Here is a 21,308-nt window from a genome sequence, read left to right as displayed (position 1 = left end):
GAACCGGGTTCAGTTCTGACAAACGTTTGGCCAACGAACACAGACGAGTGATGAGAGGTCTGTGTTCAGCAATGGACTCCCTCAGACCCTGAATAGATGAAACAGACCCCAAATATAAACTGAAAGGATCGAACAGACTCACATTTACCCAGTCTGACCTTTACAGACGTCAAAGTGTGTGGACAAAAGTATGTGGATATGTTGGATTCAGGTGTTTGTTTCTAACAGGGGTCTGGGATCCAAAACAATAAGGACTAATGTCAGAATATAGTTTTATGTTATGGGATAAATATCATTGCATTGGTTAGTTTTGGGCTCAATTATTATCTTTATTTCTAAAATGACATGAAATGGTTTGGACTTCTATACTATTATAGTTCTTTTTATCCATGACTGATTTAAAATTTTTTGTTTGTTTGTTTGTTTGTTAGCAAGATAACTCAAAAGGTTATGGATGGATTTGGGTGAAATTTACAGGAAATGTTGATACTGGCACAAGGAACACATGATTAAATTTTGGTGGTGATCAGGGGAGGGGGGGACTGATCTGCCTTGGCGGAGGTCTGCACTCTCCAGTGTTAGTTTTTTATGACTTTTTCAGATATAAATTTTGATAAAAACACTGATAATGACTTCAGTTCTTTTGTACTTAAATTAAATCTGACATGTAGGTACATTTTACACCACATTCGTTTGATTTTTCCCTTATTTCTGCCTTGTAATTCTTACTACATGGACAAAAGTATGTGGACACATCATGTCTACAGCTGTAAAATGTCCTGTTCATGAGGATTTAACATAAAAACATCAACATTAATAATCACTATGATATTTATCCAATTATATAAAACTATATTCTGACATTAGTCCTTATTGTTTTATCCCAGACCCTGTTAGAAAAGAAACACCTGAATTCAACAGGTCCACATAGTGTCCCTGAACGCACCACGCCACAGTACAGGCTCAGACTGTGATCCCGTAACTGTGTCAGGGTTTCGGTTACAGCCTAATTGTTGGACAGTCACATGTTAGCAGACGTTGTAAAAGGATGACTTTGTTACCGGGACCAAAAAAAGTGCAGCTGTCCAATCAGGTGTGTGTACCTGTAACAGGTCCTGCTGTTCCCTGAAGGCTTCGTAGCTGATGGTGCTCAGGGACAGTTGGCCGACCAGGCTCTGAGTTTCCTGGAGCCAGGGTGAAACCTCCGACAGACCCTCTGAGAACTGGAGGAGGAGGGAGTGGGCATGTTCCAGCTGCAGAACCACATGGGAGTTGGTGGCAGAGGTGGTGTTGCACTGTTCCTGAAGGAGCTCCATCGGCGTCTGGACGGAAGAGAAACCAAGAATATTAATGAGAGGAATCAGCTCCTTCCATCTTCACAATAAAGAGACAATAAAAAAACTTTAACCTGTTTGTGATTATTCATTTATACTGATACATGTGTGGTGTTTTTTTTTAACACATATCTTTATTAAGGTTTTCACACATTACATATATTTCTGACATGAAATGATAATATTGTGTGGGTATCTGTCTCACCTCCTCTCTGTTTCATCACTAAAATATTAAATGTGATTGGATGTGAAAGGTACCAGTAGGTCTGAAGTGTCTCCTTCGTCGCTGTACGTCTGCAGGATCTCTGCGATTTTCACCATCTTCTCAATGTTGAATCGGTGTTGGAGAATCTCCACGCTAAAATCTGACCAGGACATAACAGACCACATGACATTAACACGAAGAACAGACAGTGGTTTAAACTGTTCCATGAAGGTGAAGGAGGTGGGTTTATGTGTGTGACGTCCAGACCTTCTGCTCATACAGCTGCTCTGATATCACGTCTGGGTCCAAATCGATGGTTTTCAGCTTCTCCAGACTCAGCGCTGTCTCCTTGAACCAGGACATCTCCTTCACCACGGCCTGTTCCAGCTGAACAACATGAACAAATACACAAATAATATGATTTAACACTGAGCAACGGAGGAAGAACTTAAATTAAGGAGTCATGTGATTATATGAATGTAGATGATTTTAACCCATAAAACCCAGAGCTACTTTTATCTAATTTTCTCTCCATTTGGCCTTTCTTAAGTTGATTTATTCCCCATTTATTATAATATTATCCTCTGTATTTCAAAGATTCAAAATCTTATTTGCCATTTGTGCATACATTTACACATAAGAACTTTTGTGCGGTCATTCAGGGAGTCAGGTAAAAGATACTAGAAAAAAAATACAATGTTCAGTAAAAAAAAAAAAGTCCATGTACATCTATAAATAAATAAATAAAAATATATATACACACACACACAGTACCTGAAACTGACCACAATGAACATTTGACAGATAAACAGAACCACAGTGCTTCAGTTTCACAACCACAGTTTGTCTGCTATGTACTGGGATTGGCGCTGTCAACTCATCAAATATTTTTTATTAGTAATTTAAAAAAAAAAAATTAGTTTCTGGAAATTTCAGGCGACCCCAATTGAATTCCAGGCGACTCCACATGGGGTCCCGACCCCAAGGTTGAAAAATACTGCCATAGATATTGATGTAAGGAACTGAAGTGATTTTGGTTTTTATTAAGAAAACATGTTAAATGGATAGATATCAGCTCTGACATTAAACTACTCTGAGCTATTTTTGTTGGTATCATTATATTTGTCCAAACTAATAGACCTTTAGTTGGAACAGGCATTCAAATAAACAAGAAACTGAAAAAACAAAAGTTGGTTTAATCGTTTTTTTCTGCGTCTGTAGTGTATCGATGTTGATGTGGTCATTGTTACCCTCTGTCTCTCGGCCGCACACAGAAGTGCGTCTCCTCCTGCGTGGCTCTGAGGCCCCGCCCCCAGAGGCCCCGCCCCCAGGAGCTCCCTCTCGATGCGTCCCAGCCACAGGTGGAGGTCCTCCTGGCTGGAGGTGCATCTGCTGGAGGCCTCCAGGGCCTGCTCCAGCCTCTGCAGGACATCCAGGCTGCTCAGGCTCAGCACCGAACAGCGGATCCGCAGGGCGTCCACTTTCTTCCTGCACCTGCTGGCCTCGTCCTCTGGAACAAAGCAGTGAACCAACAGCAGATCAGACTGAGGAAACATCTGGAACATCCTCTATGTGTTAGTGACAAGTCAGAAGAACAGCTGCAGAGGAATGCATTAAGAGGCAGGGTAATAATACATGTGCATTCTGTTAACAGTACTTAAAATTTAGATTAGATTAGATTAGATTGAATTTAGATTAGATTAGATAAAGGTTAGATTAAATTTAATAAAATAAAATTAGATTAGATTAAATTTAGATTAGATAAAGATTAGATTAAATTTACTAAATTTAGATTAGATTCAGATTAAGATTAAATTCAGATTAGATTAAATTACATTACATTAAAATTACAATAAATTAGATTAGATTAAGATTAGAATATATAAAATTTGATTAGATTAAGATTAGATAAAGATTATATTAAATTTAATAAAATTAAATTACATTAGATTCAGATTAAAATTATATAAAATAAAGATTAGATTAAATCTAATCAATTAAATTAGATTAGATTCAGATTACATTTAGATTAGATTAATTAGATTATATTAGATTAGATACAATTAAATTAGATAAGACTAGATTAAATTAGATTAGATTTAGATTAGATTAGATTAGGTATATTATTATATTATATTGTATTATATTATATTATATTAGATTAGATTGTCGTGAGTTTACCTGAAATAGCTTCTATCAAATCTTGACTCGCCTGCTGAATTTTCCCCAGAACAGCAGTTTTAACTTGAATCTCCTCAACAACAGCCTGAAAATGAAAATATGTCAGATACATGTTGACGCCAAAACAACACAAACACATTTACCTACAGGCATCTGAAAGATTTAACAACCCCCCCACCCCCCCACCCTCCAGTCACAAACATCCACTTCCAAAATGCTGCATAAAAACTTCACAAAGTATAGACACTGAATATAGTAGGTTTCTTTGACTTTGTATATGATAAGATAAGAAAAGATAGGGTAAAGTAAGGTAAGATAAGATAAGATAAGATCAGTCTTGAAGTTGTTTAAGAGATTTCTGCAGAAAAGAAGCAGAAAAAAAACATTAATTTTTAAAGCAGTCTCTGGGAAATGAATAGTTTTGCTCTTAATGACTCTAGCAAGGGTTCTCCACCGTTTTTTGAGCAAATGCCCTGTCATGTCATCATGGGCCTTCTGCCACCCCCCCCACCCAAAACACATTTGCGATTGGGGGGGGGGGGGGGGGGTTACAAAAACCACTTGTTCTGATATTGATACTTATACATTGTGATGAATAACAGTGAGTATTTCTGTCTGAGCACCCAACACCCCCCCCTCGTTGAGAAACATTGCTCTAGAGGGAGTTATATGCTCAGAGTTCTGTTGATCTATTAGAAAAATAAAAATTACAATTCTAAACTTGTTAAGAGAGAGGAATTTGCTACCAATAATTATGACTAACAGCTGAATTGACAGCCCAATGGACATAAATGTCCCCAGTGATGCATGATGGTTAAAGTACAGGTGAATGGACAGGTAGACATGTGGACAGGTGGTAGGTGTCCTACCTTGGCCCGTTCCGTGGCCTCCTGCAGATGCAGCATCACCCTCTCTGCGTTGCGTAACTGGGCCAGAACCTGCTCCACAGATATGAGCCACTGCTGCAGGTCATCCACCCCGTCCTGGAAGACCTCCGCCCTGGGACGAACTCAGCTCCAGCCTCGCTCTCCTGTCAGGAACAAGGTTTACATCAGGTGTATTCAACAGGTGACCCACGGACCAGAACCAGCCCATTATTCAAACTGGACCGGCCCACTGCCCCTCTACCCACAAATAGGAAAAAAAAATAGTTGAACAGCCACTAAACACAACATACACCTATGTACAACACTTGGCACTAATTTGCAGCACTGCCACTTTTTACAGAAGGTCCGAAAGACCGGCTACAATTTGAAAATATGACGCATTCAATGAAGAAGATAAGCAAAGTTGACAATGAAAATTTGAGATCAAAATTTGAGAATGACGCAATATTGATGATCATAAACTGTTTAAATGTTGGGTTTACATTTCTTACTTGTGCTAAAAGCCAACAGCTACTGTGACTGTGGTGGTATATTATGTTAAATTCAACACAACAGGTTAACCCTTTTTTGAGCAAGTGACTATTTTTGATAATTTCCCCAAACATTAATATGGGTCCAATCCTGTGCCTCAGTGAGGTCCAGAAACATGTTGGTTTTTATAAAAATATACAATGATTCAGACAGATTTTATAGAAATTTTGAAGCTGTAAACACTGAAAATGGGTGGTTTTTATCAGTTTATGACCTTTTAACCATTGTTTGTATTGCATGTGTTTACTTTTTGCAAGTGCTGATGGATGTTTTAAGGCAAGAGGAGGGAGACTGTTGTCCACGGCAACCCGACAAGGAGGTAGATGACGATGTCCAATAACACACTCAGGTTGGAGTTAAAGCTGAAGTTAAACAAAAATGAGTAATGCTGCAGGGGTCCAGCCCACAGTCCATAGTATTCAGACATTGGCCCATGGGAAAATACAGTTGAACTAGTGTGTTGACCTGTGGGGAACCACGGGTTCTAGATGTGGTCATTTTTATGTTGGGAGAGCTGACTTTTGGGAAACGTTGTTCGTCTATATTTTATAAGTACTGACATAAAATTATTAGGTAAATCATTCCTTAAATTTAAGCAACAATTAATATATAAATACTGATATCTAGGGACTGGAGCTGGTAAGTGTGTCTTTCCTGTTTTTAACTTCATTTCCCATCATGCAGCGTGGTACTACACTTCCTGTCAACCCTTATGGGCATATTGAATTCCAAAATGACGAATATCTCCCAAAATATTGGTCCTATCACATCACACTTTTGCTAGTCTCCTACTTGACCGGAAATGCGTCTTTCCTGTTTTAAAACTTCAATTTCCGTCATGCAAGGCTGACAGAATGAGCAAGGCTGCTTCCTGTCCCTCCCCCTGGCAACTGCTTAGCAACGTGAATTCAATCAATCAATCAATCAATCTTATAATTTAATCACGCTTTTAGATGTAAAGCACTTTGGTCTTCTCATGTTGTTGTAAAGTGCTATATAAATAAACTTTGATTGATTGATTGATTGATTGATCAGTCCCTCCTGACTTTAAAAAAGGTATTTAATGTCCCAATGGGACTATTCCTCAGCTGTAGGTACCAAATCAGACAGTTAAAATGTCTACACCTCTCAGAACTGTGCAGATACCACAGACAGATGGACAGACGCTCTGAGACCTTCTAGTACAGGGGTCTCCAAACTCGTGTTCTTTCAGGTTCACATTCAGCCTGATTTGATCTCCAGTGGGCCGGTCCAGTAAAATAATAACAGAATAACCAATAAATAATGACAACTCCAAATTTTTGTCTTTGTTTTAGTGCAAAAAAACCCCATAAATTATTAAAATACTTACTTTTATAAACTATCCAATTAAAAAAGATATGAATAACCTGAGAATATAAAAATTTCTTAAGAAAAATAAGTGCAATTTTAAAGGTGCTGGAGACTTTCGTTGACCAATTTTTCATCAGATCTGTAAAACCTCAGTCATAGCCTCAGTATCACGAATCTGTAAGTCTTTCTGTGATTACTTACCTGAATCTCTTGCATTACAGTGAACAATTTCGAAGTGCCATCCACTGTAAACAAAACGCATGTGTTTACATTCGCTGCAGGTGGCTGGGAAGTTCACACAGCGTGAGCCTCCGTTTCCCACAATGCATGTCACAACAAAAAAATTCCGAAGAGCGTGAGTTACCTCCCAGTCTGAATGTAAACACATGCGTTTTGTTTACGGTGGATGGCACTTCGAAATTGTTCACCGTAATGCAAGAGATTCAGGTAAGTAATCACAGAAAGACTTACAGATTCGTGATACTTAGGCTATGACTGAGGTTTTACAGATCTGATGAAAAATTGGTCAACGAAAGTCTCCAGCATTTTTAACAATATTCTTCCTCAACTTATCATTTCTACATGTGCATTATGGATCAGATGTGCAAGACAATAAACACTGAGTAACAAGCAGAAATAAGTTCAAATTGTGCTTAATTTTCTTTAGACATTTCAGGTTGTTCAATTTGTCAGGTTATTCACATTTAATTGTTAAAGGATAGTTTGTGAATGTAAATATTTTCAAATTTAATGTTATTTTTTTGGAACTAAAAACAAAAGAAAAAATTTGAAGGACTTAATTCAGATATTTTTTGCTAATTACGATTTTTTTGCTTAATTTGAGATTTTTTTTTTAGGGCTTAATTTTAACATTTTTTTTACTTAATTGCAAGATTTTTTTTGCTCAATTCAAAAATTTTTCCAGGTCATTCATATTGTTCAGGTTATTTAACATTTTATTGGAACAGGATAGTTTGTAATGTAAATATTTCATAATTTAATGTTATTTTTGCACAAACCAAGAAAAAAAAATGGAAGTGTCATTACTTACAGGCATAATCTAATATAATTTTTTTTCACATCAAATCGAGCAAGAAAATACGGAGTCATTATTTTTTATAGGTTATTCTGCTGTTATTATTGACTGTAGATCATATGGTCTGTATGTGGAACTGGAACTAAAATGAGTTCCACAGCCTTGACTGTGGAATTTTTACACTTCGCAAATTCATCCAGTGGAACCTTTGACGGGCCACATGTTTGAGACCCCTGTTCTAGTATCATGGTATACATAGCCCTGTTTAATGTCATTATTTGCTGAGATATCAACAGTTTACGAAGATTCGCCAAATGTGGGGAACATCCGGCTGAAGCTCTGACCTCTGCTCTGCCTCCAGCTGTAACGTCCTCCACTTGCATTCGAGGGTGCAGAGCCTGGCCTTCACCTGCTCCCCCTCCTGTCCTGGATGGGCCTCCACCAGCCGAGGACCCTCCAGCATCATGGCGTCCATACTGCGACGGCGGTCTGTTAGGAGGCGCAGAAGGAGCTGTGGAAACACCGATAAAATTCAGCTCCAGTGTGGTTTATGTGATGGATATTTATGTCTGTATGTTGCATATAACATTTCACTGGATGAGATAAACAGTTTCTGCAGGTGCTTAACATTTACAGAGGCTTATTTCTTGTTTCTTGTGCCTTTGTGTCCATATAAAGGAAGTTCTGTCTCAAATGTCGACCTCTCTTTGTTCCGACTGAGGCAGGTTTCACCTCTACCAAACAACAATGGGTGTGAAAGGTGAAAAACATCCCTGCCTTTTTCATGTCCCCTGGGAAAATCCACAAAGAAGTGCATTGTATACATGGACACCGCCCATTCACCGGTGAATACTACGACATTTATCTTTTGAATGGAGCAATTGACTGTTTTCCATGACTCAGCCCGTTTTCTATAGGTAGACTCTTCAGGTGGATTCCGTCTACTGCTTTACAACTTTTTGGAAGAAGTGGAATGATGTGATTGTTGATAACACACACCTTCTGTTCTTGGAGCTGAGCCTTCACCACTTTGACCTCTGAAGATGGGGGCTTCTGATTGGCTGTGAGCTCCTCTATTTCACAGACCCATGTGAGCAGAGTCTCCAGGTTTTGGAGAAAGTTTCAGTAGAATCTTAGATGCATCTTTCAGAGCCAAGGCGGATCTCGTTCCCTTTGGAAACACAAAAGAATATTAGTACAAAAGAATGAAGGGAGAGTTAACTTTATTGTTGTATCTCACAGAAGACGTACTCTCCATCGATCCAGACTGGAATCCTGGTCTGAGCTTGAGTGTCCATTGCTTTGGAGCTGCAAAATAAAGATGGTAATACGTTTGTCAATTCATAAAATCACTGTTGAGAAGGAAAGAAAAAGGTAGGAAAGACAGGAAAGGTAAGAAACCGACAGGCAAACAAGACAGATCAGAATGCGAAAGTGAAGTTGAAAAGAAAATAAGATGGGAATGGAAAAACAGATGAGATCATTTGGTCTTTTCTCCACCTCAGCGAGCTCCTCAGCGACTCCATTCAGGACTCTAACGGTCCTGGTCACCACCGGGTCGCCTCCTTTATCCCCTGACGGATACTCGGTGACTTCCACGATCTCAGTCACGATGGTCTCGGTCACTTCCGTCACCTCCGTCACCTCCCGCGAGGCCACGGTCTTCCAGGACCAGGGGCTGCCCTCCCTGGAGTCCCTCCTCTGGAAGCTGGCCCTCCTCTCGGCGGCTGTCTTGTCCAGGTGGGTGAGGGGGGACCTGGTGAACTCCGGAGGGACGGTTATCCTCGTTAACGTCCCATTACGGGATGTTTTATGGGTGACGGTGTGCTGTGCCAGGCGTTGTCCAGAGTACTGGTGCTTCTGATGGTGGAGGCGGGGGACTACGCAGCAGTTTGTCTGAAACAGGAGTATGAGTCCCGTCCTCCCTCTTACGTTCGACCTCCTGCGCCTCCTTTTCGTTCTCCTCCTCTGTCTCCTTGATTGCATCCTCCTTGGGTTGTCTTTCAGAGCCTCCTCCTGTTTGGCCTCCCCATGCTGCTCCACCGGCTGCCACTCCCTCCGACGCTGGTAACACTCCTTCAGGAAGTTCTCGTCCTGACCTCACATGCTTGGACTTCTGACCCAGGCAGCTGGGCCGGCTGATGAGGTTACCCATAATCCTTCAGCCCAGAGGCTAGTGAGGTAACAGGTGAGGTAAGGCCCTGTGGCCATGCATGCAGAAGCTCCTTCAGCTACCTACAATCAGACAAGGTTCACATCAAACCAACAGAATCACTGCGACTCCTTCTTTAAAACCAGAATATTCACAATGAGACCAAATGAAACCAGCCTCTCATTTCATCTTCTTTTCTGTGCCAACGTTGCCTTTTATTGGCGCCCAAGACCCAGCAGAGACACTTGGCATGGACCATCCTGTCCCTTTGTCTTCCTTTAGACCACATGCACACATGCTCCCTCTATCTCCCATCACCAACTGAAATATTCTGGGCTTAGAAATCAACGTGACAGGCTTGCCGAGGATCCCACTGTTGGGCCTGGCACGTACGACCGTGGCAAACTGCCAACGCTTTCTCGACTCGGCCTGGAAAACCGCCGGGAAACCCGCTAAGGACCTGATGGAATATGACAGCCATAAAACGCAGACGGCGCCTTGTTTCTAGGAGGTGACGTAACGGCAGCAGAACCTCAGGCTGCAAACCCTCAAGAAAATCTGTGATTTTACACCTACGTCTGTCAAACATTCTGACTATTTGACCCAAAAACATATGAGTGATATTCTGATGTGTGTCGGCCTGTTGAGCTCAGCGATTGTTGTGACAGGCGGGTTAAAGGTGAGGGTAATTATCCCGCCAGAGGGAACCCATTCAGGGGATCAAAGGGAGGATCCTGTCGAGTCCGATCCCTCCCCCTGAGGCGGGGTTGTACTGGTCCATTCAGAATCACATAGGTCACCTCAGGTCACGCTTGGTGAGTACAGACCTGTGGGGGGGCCAATGTGGGTCAACGAGAGGAAATTGGGATGTTGGCTCTTCAAGTACAGGATGTTGGAATTTTTACCTCTGCAAGGAGGTTATGTTTTGCCAGGGTTGTTTGTTCGGTGGTTGGTTAGTTAGCAGCATAACTGAAAAAGTTACAGACGGATTTTGATGAAATTCTCAGGAAATGTCCGAATGGGATGAGTAACAAATGATTCGGATTTTGGGAATGGTCTGGATCACCGTCTGGATCCAGGAATTTTAAAAGGATTCTTATCATTGGGAGATAAGGATATTTTCGACATATGTATGTGTAACTCCACAATGAATGGTCAGAGTGCTTGGTAAAAAAAAAATACAAAATAAGCCCCCAACGGGTTCTACAAGATACTGAAGATTGATTCATCACGTGTAGCAAAGTGATATAGTTGTTTGTCAGTTAGCAAGATAACTCAAAAGTTAGGGACAGATTTGGGTGAAATTTTCAGGAAATGTTGATACTGGCACAAGGATCAAATGATTAAATTTTGGTGGTGATTGGGTGGGGGTGGACTGATCTGCTTTGGTGGAGGTCTGCGCTTTCTGAGTGCTTTTCTAGTTTTTTTTTTTTTTTTTTGCATTTATGTCTCCTTCAGTGATTTTAGTTGCAATATGCTTTCAGGGAGTTGAGTTATGCTGAGTCTGCTGCTTTTTTTTTTTTTTTTTTTTTTTAATCAGAAATGAAAGAACAGCCAAAGGAGAATATGCTGCAAATCCAATCTGGTGCCTCCAACATATGAAACAAATTATACTTTGCCTTTTAACTAATGAGTCTCAGCAATGATCCGGTTTGATGTGATGCCTCCATGCGCATTAGGGAGTAATTACCTCTATGAATCTCAGTGCAGAGCAGATGATGCCATGCATAGACCCATGGGGAGTACAGCGTCGGATCAGAGTGGTGCCCAGACAAAAGCCCCTTCCTCAGGATCAATGATTACCCGGTTATCTCAGATCCCAGCGTCTCCTGAGGAGGCTCTGTGGTCCGTGTCCCACATGGGTTAACAATTTAAGAGTGAGGGTGTGTCGTGTCTGGTTACAGCTCTGCATGTGTGGCCGTTTGCTAAATTACATGCTTGGGTTCTGCAGCAAATGGTTAATACTACCAGCAAACGAGCACGTGCTTAGGATTCGTTAAAAACAATATGGAAATACAAGTTGGACGCTGGTAAAAACAGGCCATACACATCATACAACATCCGCCTTAATTCAATAAACCAATTCACTTCTCTTTTAGCCACTTCTTAACCCTCACATGACCTACATTTTCCCAGATCCAAAGCCAATAAAAGCCTCTGAAAATGATGCAACCTTTGTTCGGCCAGACTAGAAGAGAACCGGCAACCAGAGAACCTGCTCTATGTGACTCATGTTGCAGATGACCTAACCATCCCATCACTTAACTAGTCTGAAATGGCCCTCAGTTCAAGCCGACCCTCTCTCAGCTCTCAAGAGTGATTTATGATACGTGGCTGCACTCCATTTCCTGATGAATCTAATTAGAATCTAGTATAAAAAGAAAATCTAAGGTTACTTATATATTAAGGGAAGGAAATATCACGTTAAGGTTAATTCCTAAAAGTCTTACTATGGAACACTTGAACATAAAAAGACCTGATGTTCACTGTGGTTTTTTTGCATTGATTGACCTAGTTTCTTGACCCACTTTTATGATGCACTTTATTGGTGAATTGGTAATTAGCAGCAGAATAATAATCATCCATCAACAACAGTACAGACCCATGGAAGGTTGTGTCACTGCTGGGTGTTGTGCTAATCATGGTAGTGGTCTCTAATGAAAGATGGCAGCTGTGCACCCACCCATGAGACTCATAACATTTTAAGGTAGGATGTGGTACGAGGTCAGCCCTACGATCTCAAAGAAATGAACAAGAAAACAGAGAGAAATACCTGTTTGTAAAACCGAAATGAACCCAGAAACTGTTTAAAAGTCAAAAAAAAAAAAAAAAGAACAAATCCATGGACCAAATCCATGTCAGGGTTAATTCCTAAAAGTCTTACTATGGAAGACTTGAAGATAAAACGACCTGGTGTTCACTTTGTTTTTTTGCATTGATTGACCTAGTTTCTTGACCCACTTTATAATGCACTTTATTGGTGAATTCGTAATTAGCAGCAGAATACTAATCTTCCATCAACAGTACAGACCCATGGAGGTTGTGTCACTGCTGGGTGTTGTGCTAATCATGGTAGTGGTCTCTAATGAAAGATGGCAGCTGTGCATCCACCCATGAGACTCATAACATTTTAAGGTAGGATGTGGTACAAGGTCAAGCCCTACTATCCTCAAAGAAAGGAACAAGAAAACAGTGAGAAAACTGACAAAAATACCTGAAACGAGCCCAGAAACCAGTTCAAAGTAGAAAAAAACGAACAAATCCAGCTACTTCCAAACGGATCCATTCATAAGGATGTTGTTTCTACGGGACGGTTTCCCTGCTCTGTCTTATTGAACCCCCTTAGTCACAGCTCATTCTGTCACATGCTTCCCTGGTTCAATCACTGACCGGCAAAGTCCAAAAAGCAAACTCCGCCTGAGCCAATCCTTGCGTCGGTGGCAGTTTTTGGCGGTTTTGAAGCTGGCCTGAACCCGACTTACCCCCGAAGCGGCGCCGAGCCCGACCTCATGAGTAAAGGAATTCAGCAAAGTCCTCGGTCGCCATTCAGAACAGGAGAGAAAGAAGAGAAATCCAGCTTTGTTTGAGCAATCCTTTGGAACAGCCTCCGAGCTCCAACATCCGAACCCAAGCCTCTCCACAAACACACTCATACTCGCAGTTGCTCACACTCTGTCACGTCCACTCACTCACACATGTTCACATGCAAACACACTTTCTAAACACTCACACATGCCCTGATAACTCATGCTTTTCCGTTGCCCACAGTCACAGGCAAACAATGTCCTCCTCCCCCCTACTCCCCCTCCCTCCCTCCCTCCTCCTCTCACTTCACTTCTCCTCCCACCAGCTCTGCTCCTCTCCCTTTCTTCTTTGTTGTGGGAGCAGCGATAGAGGAATTCTTCCCTGTTCATGGGATAGATTGCGCCCAAATACAGACAATGTCTTCCAACGGCTGAGCTGAACTCCCTCGGCCCCCAGAGCCAACACCGGGTTCACATGGAGCCCAGATGGATCCGGTTCAGGTTGATCCTGCACCGGTGGACTGGGCGGTAAAGGGCCCCCCCTTTTTACCTTCTTCCCCCCCTCTCACTCTCACCATCTCCCCCTTCTCCTCCAACAAAGCCCCTCCTCTGGGTCCGACTGTGACTCAGAGAACTCCATGCCGCTCCTGCTTGAAAAATGGGCTGGGTGGGGGGCAAAAAAAGGGAGTTTTCTAAAGACCCCTGGGCCGTCCTTGAAACATTCACATGTTAAGTGACAGCTGCCTGGGCCCATTCCCTCTGAGGACGGCGGCGCAGAGAGGGAGAAGTGAAAGCTACAAAAGAAGAGACCCACACCCACCACCTCCTCCTCCTCCTCAGCCTCATTCACCCCCCAACCCTCCCAGCAGAACCCCTTCCCCATTCAGAGCCGCCACTGCAGTCTCCACAGCAGCAACAAAGACGACTAATTACTGTAAAACATCTCAGATTACTTTTCAACTCACTTCCAGCCATCGCAGCCTCAAATGATAAACAAAGAACCTGGAAACAAACACAAAACAGGCAGAAATGGGGCGATAATGCCGCCTTTTCTGTGCTTTTTTATGCCTGGGAACGTGAAGGAAGAACCCCTATGGTGAAACTCTATCATGCCCCATTACAGTGAGTCACAATATTTGCCTTCGAAGCAGGGCAGAGCCAGTGGACTGTCTGCAAACAGCAGCAGCAGCAGCAGCAGCATCTGCTCTGATAGAAGACCAGGTCATGTGACACCGGTACCTGTCTGGAGATGACATCACACACAGGTGCACAGTCTGATGGACGGACGAGTGCAGGTAAACGTCTGGAAAAGGATGTTTATTCCACTTCCTTCTGTTTTTCTGCAGTCGACCAAACATTACACCAGTCACCTGATCGACTGATGCATGAATGTACAGTAAACAAAAAAAACACCCACACAAACTCAGACAGATTGTCTTTATGCAACTATGCAAACGGGAACAACAGATCCTAGCACCTGCAGCTTCTCCCAGAATGCACCAGGAGATTCAGCTGAACGTCAAGAAGAAAACAAGAGAAAGAAATAAACTCAGTAACAAGTTACAGAAAGAAAGAAAGAAAGAAACAAAGAAAGAAACAAAGAAACAAAGAAACAAAGAGACAAACAAACAAACCAAATCAGATCCTCATCAGTCTGGTCTATAAATAGATGTCGATATCAGTCATGATGCTTATATTTTGTATTTTCAATTAAATATCTGTTTGTCTCCCATAAAACCCTCCTATAACACCTTACCACACACCTAATACACACTACATACCTACTACACACCTAATACACACATACTTCACTATTATATATATGTTTGTGTCTTATTGTGTTGGTGAGACCACCTGCAACTGCATTTGTACAACTAGCATCATGACAATAAAGTCTATTCTATTCTATTCTATTCTATTCTAGTTCTTGGAAATCTGCAACATCTCCTATAATAAAATACTGCATAAATGACCTTCTGTGCTGCGAAAATACTCTTTTGAGGTAAAACCATCCAAATTGAGTGGATCATTTACTCTTTTCTGTGTGCTGTGTTTATACTCGTACATCTGTAAAAAACAGATCTACACAAACAGTCTCTGTTCTACGCAGACAGACTGATTATCTCTGTGTCTGTCCAACTCCATACATCCCATCATACAGTCTCATCTAATCAATAACGTTGACTCTGTGAATGATCGTCTGTTAATTTTGAGTATGAACGTCTCTGAACCTGTCAATGCAAACTGAGTTTATGGTGCATGAAACATGCACGGAGCTCTGATTTATCCACTTTGAGCTGCAGGAGTATGATGGAAGTGCATTAATACAGATTTATGTTCTGTTTCTTCAGCTGGACGAATGAAAACTGAAGAAAAACATATCGTTGATTTAGGCTATGTTCAGTCTAGAGACAAATGTTCCCCAAGGGTCAATTTTAGGTCCAACCCTTTTTAACCTTTATATGCTGCCTCTAGGACAGGTCATCAGGAGACACGGCATTAACTTTCATAGTTATGCTGATGACACTCAACTTTATGTTGCCGTGTCTCCGGATGACCTCAGCCCCATCGACACCCTTTTTAATTGCATTTTAGATATTAAGTCCTGGATGGCAGCAAACTTCCTCCAGCTCAACCAGGGCAAAACTGAGGTTTTAATTGTTGGTCCTGAGGCTCAGAGGGAGAGGCTCAAAGCTAAGCTCCAAACCCATTCACTCGGCTCCTCTGAGAGGGTTAAAAGTCTGGGTGTTTTACTAGATTGTGAGCTTAGCTTTGAGCCACACATCAGGTCTGTCACCAAAACTGGTTTTTATCATTTAAAAAATTTGCCAGAGTACGACCATTTCTCTCTCGAGCCAGTGCAGAGACTTTGATACATGCTTTTGTCTCAAGTCGAATTGATTACTGTAACGCTCTCCTTTCTGGTCTTCCCAAGAAGACCATTGCACCGCTGCAGTTGCTCCAGAACTCTGCAGCCCGACTGCTGACGAGGACCAGAAAGAGAGAGCATATAACACCAGTGCTCAGGTCTCTGCACTGGCTCCCTGTGAGCTTCAGGATCAGTTTTAAAGTGCTTTTATTGGTTTTTAAAACTCTTAATGGTCTTAGCCCTATTTATTTATCTGATTTGCTTTTAACATATGACCCCTCTCGGACCCTCAGGTCCTCAGGTAGTAATCTCTTAACTGTTCCTAGAGTCCACACTAAGACTCATGGTGAGGCCTCATTCAGCTTTTATGGCCCCAAACTATGGAACAGCCTACCTGAGGACCTGAGGTCCGCTGCGAGTGTTCATATTTTTAAAAGTAAACTTAAAACTTATCTTTTTAGGCTAGCTTTTAATTAAACTCTTACTATAAATTTTACTTTGATTGCTTGTATTTTTATTTGCAACTGCGGGACTGTGGGGGGTTTTGTTGTGAAGCACTTGTGCTACATGTACCATGTATGAAAAGTGCTATAGAAATAAAGTTTGATTGATTGATTGATTGAAATGTGGCCGAAATCTGTTTGTTTTGTCCATATGTGACCTGTATCTGATCTGTTAAAGACAGTTTGAACAGCACTAATCTGACCCAGACCACTTTCATATGTGGTCCTAAATCTGATACGGATCTGATATTTTCCAATGCGACTTCAGTCTGAATGACCAGGTCGCATTTGATCGACCTCTATGTCATTGAAATGTGACAAACGTCACAGTTTTGTGTCCCAGGAGTGTTACTTCCATAAATGCAGTGTGGATCTGTGTGGTCTCGTATTCCATCAGGACCTCTTTAGTGCATGTGGGTCACTTCAGGGTCACATTCAGTTCAGACTCAAAACTGATAGAAGTCGCATTTAATGTAGAATATGAACAAGCACACAAAAAAATCGGATTTCCCCCAAAATCCGAATTGTGCATTAAGACCTGGTGTGTGAACGTAGCCTCAGATCTTGTAAAACAGTGTCTCGTTAAACCGTCTTCTATTCAACAGTTTAGAATCGTCCCTGTAAAGACCCTGGAGGAGTAAAACCAGCTCTGATCCTTCTTTATCATCAGCCCATTTGTGACCCCCCACCCTTAATTTATGCAAAAGCAAAAGGCGGAGGGACGAGAAAACTGAACATGCCTGTCATTGCGGCCAATAAGAGAGGAGATAAACTGAATGGAACGCCCCCCGGAGGGCAAAGTTATTTACCCCCCCACACACACACACCACCACCACCGAGTGTTTCCCAGTCTTTAAGAATCCAGTGGAAATATCCTGGACTGAACCCACCACCCTGCAGACCCCCAAACCCAGCCCAGACCCCCACAAAACACAGATACTGGGCTGTAAAAGATGCCCCGGCCCCACTCTCATGATCTGATGAACCAGCGCCAGGGCCCACATTCCCTCCGCTGTGTCTGAAAGGCTCTGGCAGTCAGGAGTCCACGCTCTGCCAGGAAGACTCCGCTATTAAACCGTGACACCTGATCCCAGTTTTCATCATCTCCAGCCCTCTCGGCACTAATTAAAGGATTGTGCCAAAAACCTCTCCTCTCAGTTTCACAGTAGGTGACCACGGAGGCTGAGCAGAGTTCACAGAAAGACACGATCTGATGTGGGTGAAGAGCAAAAAGTGTGGGGTCGGGGGCATTTTCCACCAGTGGAATCAGGTCATCCTGTTGTTTTAGTCCATGGTTTTTACAAATGCATATGGTGATGGAGGATGGATGCAGGTGGAAGGATGTATTTGACATTTCCCTTTACAATAACTCCCCTTAATTTGCATTTTAATGCCATTACAGGAGTCTGATGTACAGAACATTCAGACTGAGAAACTCTGCCTTTGCTCCACTAACAGCTGACAGGAGTCAATAACAGCCAGACTGACTGTTCACAGTGTTTACACTTCAACTACAATACTGATCAGTCCATAACACCTTTTCCAGTCTTCAGTAGTCCACTGGTGGTGTTTCATGGCCCAGCCAAGCCTCTTTTTCTTATTCTGAAGTCTCAGTGGCTTTCTTGCTGCAACCCGACCCATCAAACCTGCAACTGGAAGTCTTCTCTTCACAGTTGAAACTCAGACTTGCTTACTATGACCACTACTGAGCTGTGCTTGAAGCTGTTGTCCTGTCAGTCTCCTCTCACTCCAGCTGTTGACTGTCATAAACTTGTCTTCTGATTCTGTTGTGTCTTTGGCTCTGCCAGACCTCTTCCTGTCAGCATTTCCCTCAGTTTCTGAGTGCCTTTGGATGGTGAAGGAAACTGGACTTACTGACACCTGGACTTTCTTGGCAATTTCTCTGTAGGAAAGACCTACATTTTCAAGTGTTATGATGGTCTGTCTCTCTTCTCTCGTTAATTGCCTTTTCCTCTTTTCCATTTTTATAGTAACACACTACTTTCTGCAGTACAATACTGTTCAAATAATGCTCACAACGGTATGGTACCAAAGTGTGTTCCAACACTACTTTTATGCAGACAGAGGGGGTTGGAAGGAATTCAAAAACGTTGGGACACCTGGAGGAACTGGTAGCACCAACTTTCAAGGCTTGATCAACTTCCATTGCTGCAGAACTGCTTTAAGTTGTTAACCCATTTCATGTTCACCTTTTTGTGTAATTCTGAAATGTACATTATTTTTCAGTTTTGTTTAACCTTACCTTTTTTTTTTTTTTTTAACCTCTGGCAGTTCACCATTTACCTTTGTACCATTCAAGCTGTTCATTGGACTTGAACTGCTTGAATTTCAATACAAAACTGGAAAAATTGGGGTGTTCTAAACTTTTGACCGGTAGAGTGTGTGTGTGTGTGTGTGTGTGTGTGTGTATATATATATATATATATATATATATATATATATATCATACTGTTTATCTCACCAGTTTTGCACATGCAGTATACCATTTACTTCTGATAGTTTACACAATATTTTTTATGCTCTTTTTCTCTTGCAAGCCATTTTTTAAATGCCACTTTGTTTTGATTATAATTTAAACTATTAAACTATTCTTTTTCCATTTTATACTTTTAAACTTATCTTAAATTCTTGTTCATTCAGTGTGGACGGCAAAGTAAGTTGTTGTGACAGGCTAATACCGATACTCGAAAGCTCGCTGGCAGTGAGTGGGGATTATTTTGGTTTTTGTTTACTTTCTATTTTATTTGTCTTTAGTATTACTCTTCTCTGTCTTAATGTGCTAAGATGACGACACGCATCTATTCATACAACTTGGCTGTAACAACTGAATACCTGTGTACTCTGTTCTGAAAAAAAAAAAAAAAAATTTGGATTTTAAAAAAGCCAAACCTTGTACTTTCTTGGGTCTCAGGAGGTTGAATATTGTAATATTTGTAGGAATGTACTAGAGGAAAAAGAGAAATTTGTTTATTCCAGACTCAGAATTCACCAAAAAAAGGCTCCTCTTTCTTAAATCTGTGGTGAATTTCCAAATGACTGCGATTCCAAATGAGCTGCAAACGGAGCCTAAATCCGATCTGATGTAGAGGACGACCTGAGAAAAAAAGGCTTCATTTTCCAGGCTTGTTTTCCTCCTCCTCTTCCATCTGAGCCTCAGATTAAATAAGAGCTCAATGGCTCCTCCACAGAACATGGTAATTAGCCTCCTGATGAGAATGGGAGAAAAGAGGGTCTGTGTTGAGGGTCAAAGCAGAAGCACCATTCAACCTGCACACTGTCATTTATCACAGGAACACAACGCATGAAAGGCCCGAGGGTTCTGGACCAGCTTTACCCGGATCCTGGAAACTGGATTGAACCACGAAGGAGACCAAAGAGTTCGACCGCATCGACTCAGAAACACAGGATTTACAGACGCAGGAAATAAAGGAAGAGGCCACACGTCCACATGAACCCTGAAATAGTGTGTGAAGGAACAAACTCTGATGGAACGCATGATCTAAAGAGACACAAGACAGAAATCAATTGGACACACTCCGAAAAAAAAACACTTAATTAACTGTGATATAATCCCATCGTATTCTATCTGAGCGGTGGGTTTATGAACAGAGGGGCCACGAGGGATTTGGGCCCCGTGGAAAAAATAATATTTCATTCACAAAATCAAGAAAGAGACACAGAAAAAGAAAATCTGCTTTTAAATGTCAGCAAATGCCACAAAGTATGAACAAAGAAGAACAAACTTATATTTTATGCCTCTTTAACACAATAATTACTGTAATGTAACAATAATCTGATTAGAATTCAGTTATGTCTCCTCCTCTTCTATGTTTATTTATTTAATTAGTAGTATTACTATTATCTGCACTTTGCTCTGTTTTCTATTTGTATTTTAAATGTGTGTGTGCTCTGTTTTTAATTTAATTTCTGTTTTATGTGTTTTTTTATTCTATTATATGTGTCTTTTTTTAATTCTATTTTGTGTGTTTTTTTAAAATGTTTATGCCATCTTTTACTTCATTTTACGTCTTTGGAATAATCTGGATCAAAACTTTAAAATGTCGTCTTCAGTTTGGGTATTCAAAAGGATGAGTAATTAAACTGTAATAATAAAATATAGAACATTATCTGAATAAGTGAATATCTAGTTATAATATAAAAGAATGCATACAATAAGATATTATTGTGTATTTCCTATTTGTAGTTAATAAATTAACACAGACTATCATGATTAGGATATGTCATCATATTTATTAATGATTATATTTGTGATAAACAATAAAAGTGCATTTAATTATTATAGTTTATATTAAAAAGGTTGATTATGCAAATCTGTGTGTGAGGGGACTAAAAAGTGTAAGTGAATGGATGTGTTGTGTTATTGTAAAAATGTAAAAAAAAATAAAAATAATAATAATAATAATAATTAATTAAAAAAAAAAAAAAAGCAAAGCAAAGGAAGCTGAATCAATTAATTATAAGTTTGTAGAAAGGGGGCGGAGTCTATCAGTTATACTTCCTCCAACTCCTTTTTGAGCACCGAAAATGTTGTTTGTCTGTGTTGGATTGTTCTTTGCTTTCTGATGATTTTATGTGCGCGAAATAAAACTAAACTATCGATCCAATAAGTTGTAAGTCTGTTCATCTTAACCAATGTTCTATGACATTAAAGAATCATGCACCTCTGGAACTAAATACTTTGTACGTTGACAGTAATAATTTCAAACAGAATA

At 40.9% G+C, this 21,308-nt stretch overlaps 1 protein-coding gene and 1 pseudogene across 1 annotated transcript in view; both read right to left on the bottom strand.

The window, feature by feature from the left end:
* Positions 1 to 3,104, bottom strand: part of LOC115435285 (plectin-like) — a 31,418-nt pseudogene extending 28,314 nt beyond the window's left edge.
* A 4,691-nt stretch (positions 3,105 to 7,795) lies between these two features.
* LOC115435284 (uncharacterized) overlaps positions 7,796 to 21,308 on the bottom strand; it is a 28,232-nt gene continuing 14,719 nt past the window's right edge. The window contains exons 4-6 of the mRNA XM_030157590.1: positions 8,758 to 8,814; positions 8,593 to 8,677; positions 7,796 to 7,995 (exon numbers count right to left, since the gene is read on the bottom strand). Coding sequence (XP_030013450.1) covers positions 7,796 to 7,995; positions 8,593 to 8,677; positions 8,758 to 8,814 — 342 coding nt within the window. The remainder of the gene's footprint in view (positions 7,996 to 8,592; positions 8,678 to 8,757; positions 8,815 to 21,308) is intronic.

The sequence above is a fragment of the Sphaeramia orbicularis genome, chromosome 16, assembly GCF_902148855.1.
Source record: "Sphaeramia orbicularis chromosome 16, fSphaOr1.1, whole genome shotgun sequence".
In the NCBI taxonomy this organism is placed as follows: domain Eukaryota; kingdom Metazoa; phylum Chordata; class Actinopteri; order Kurtiformes; family Apogonidae; genus Sphaeramia; species Sphaeramia orbicularis.
Note: the sequence above shows the minus strand (reverse complement) of the source record. Positions and strands in the feature narration are given on the sequence as shown.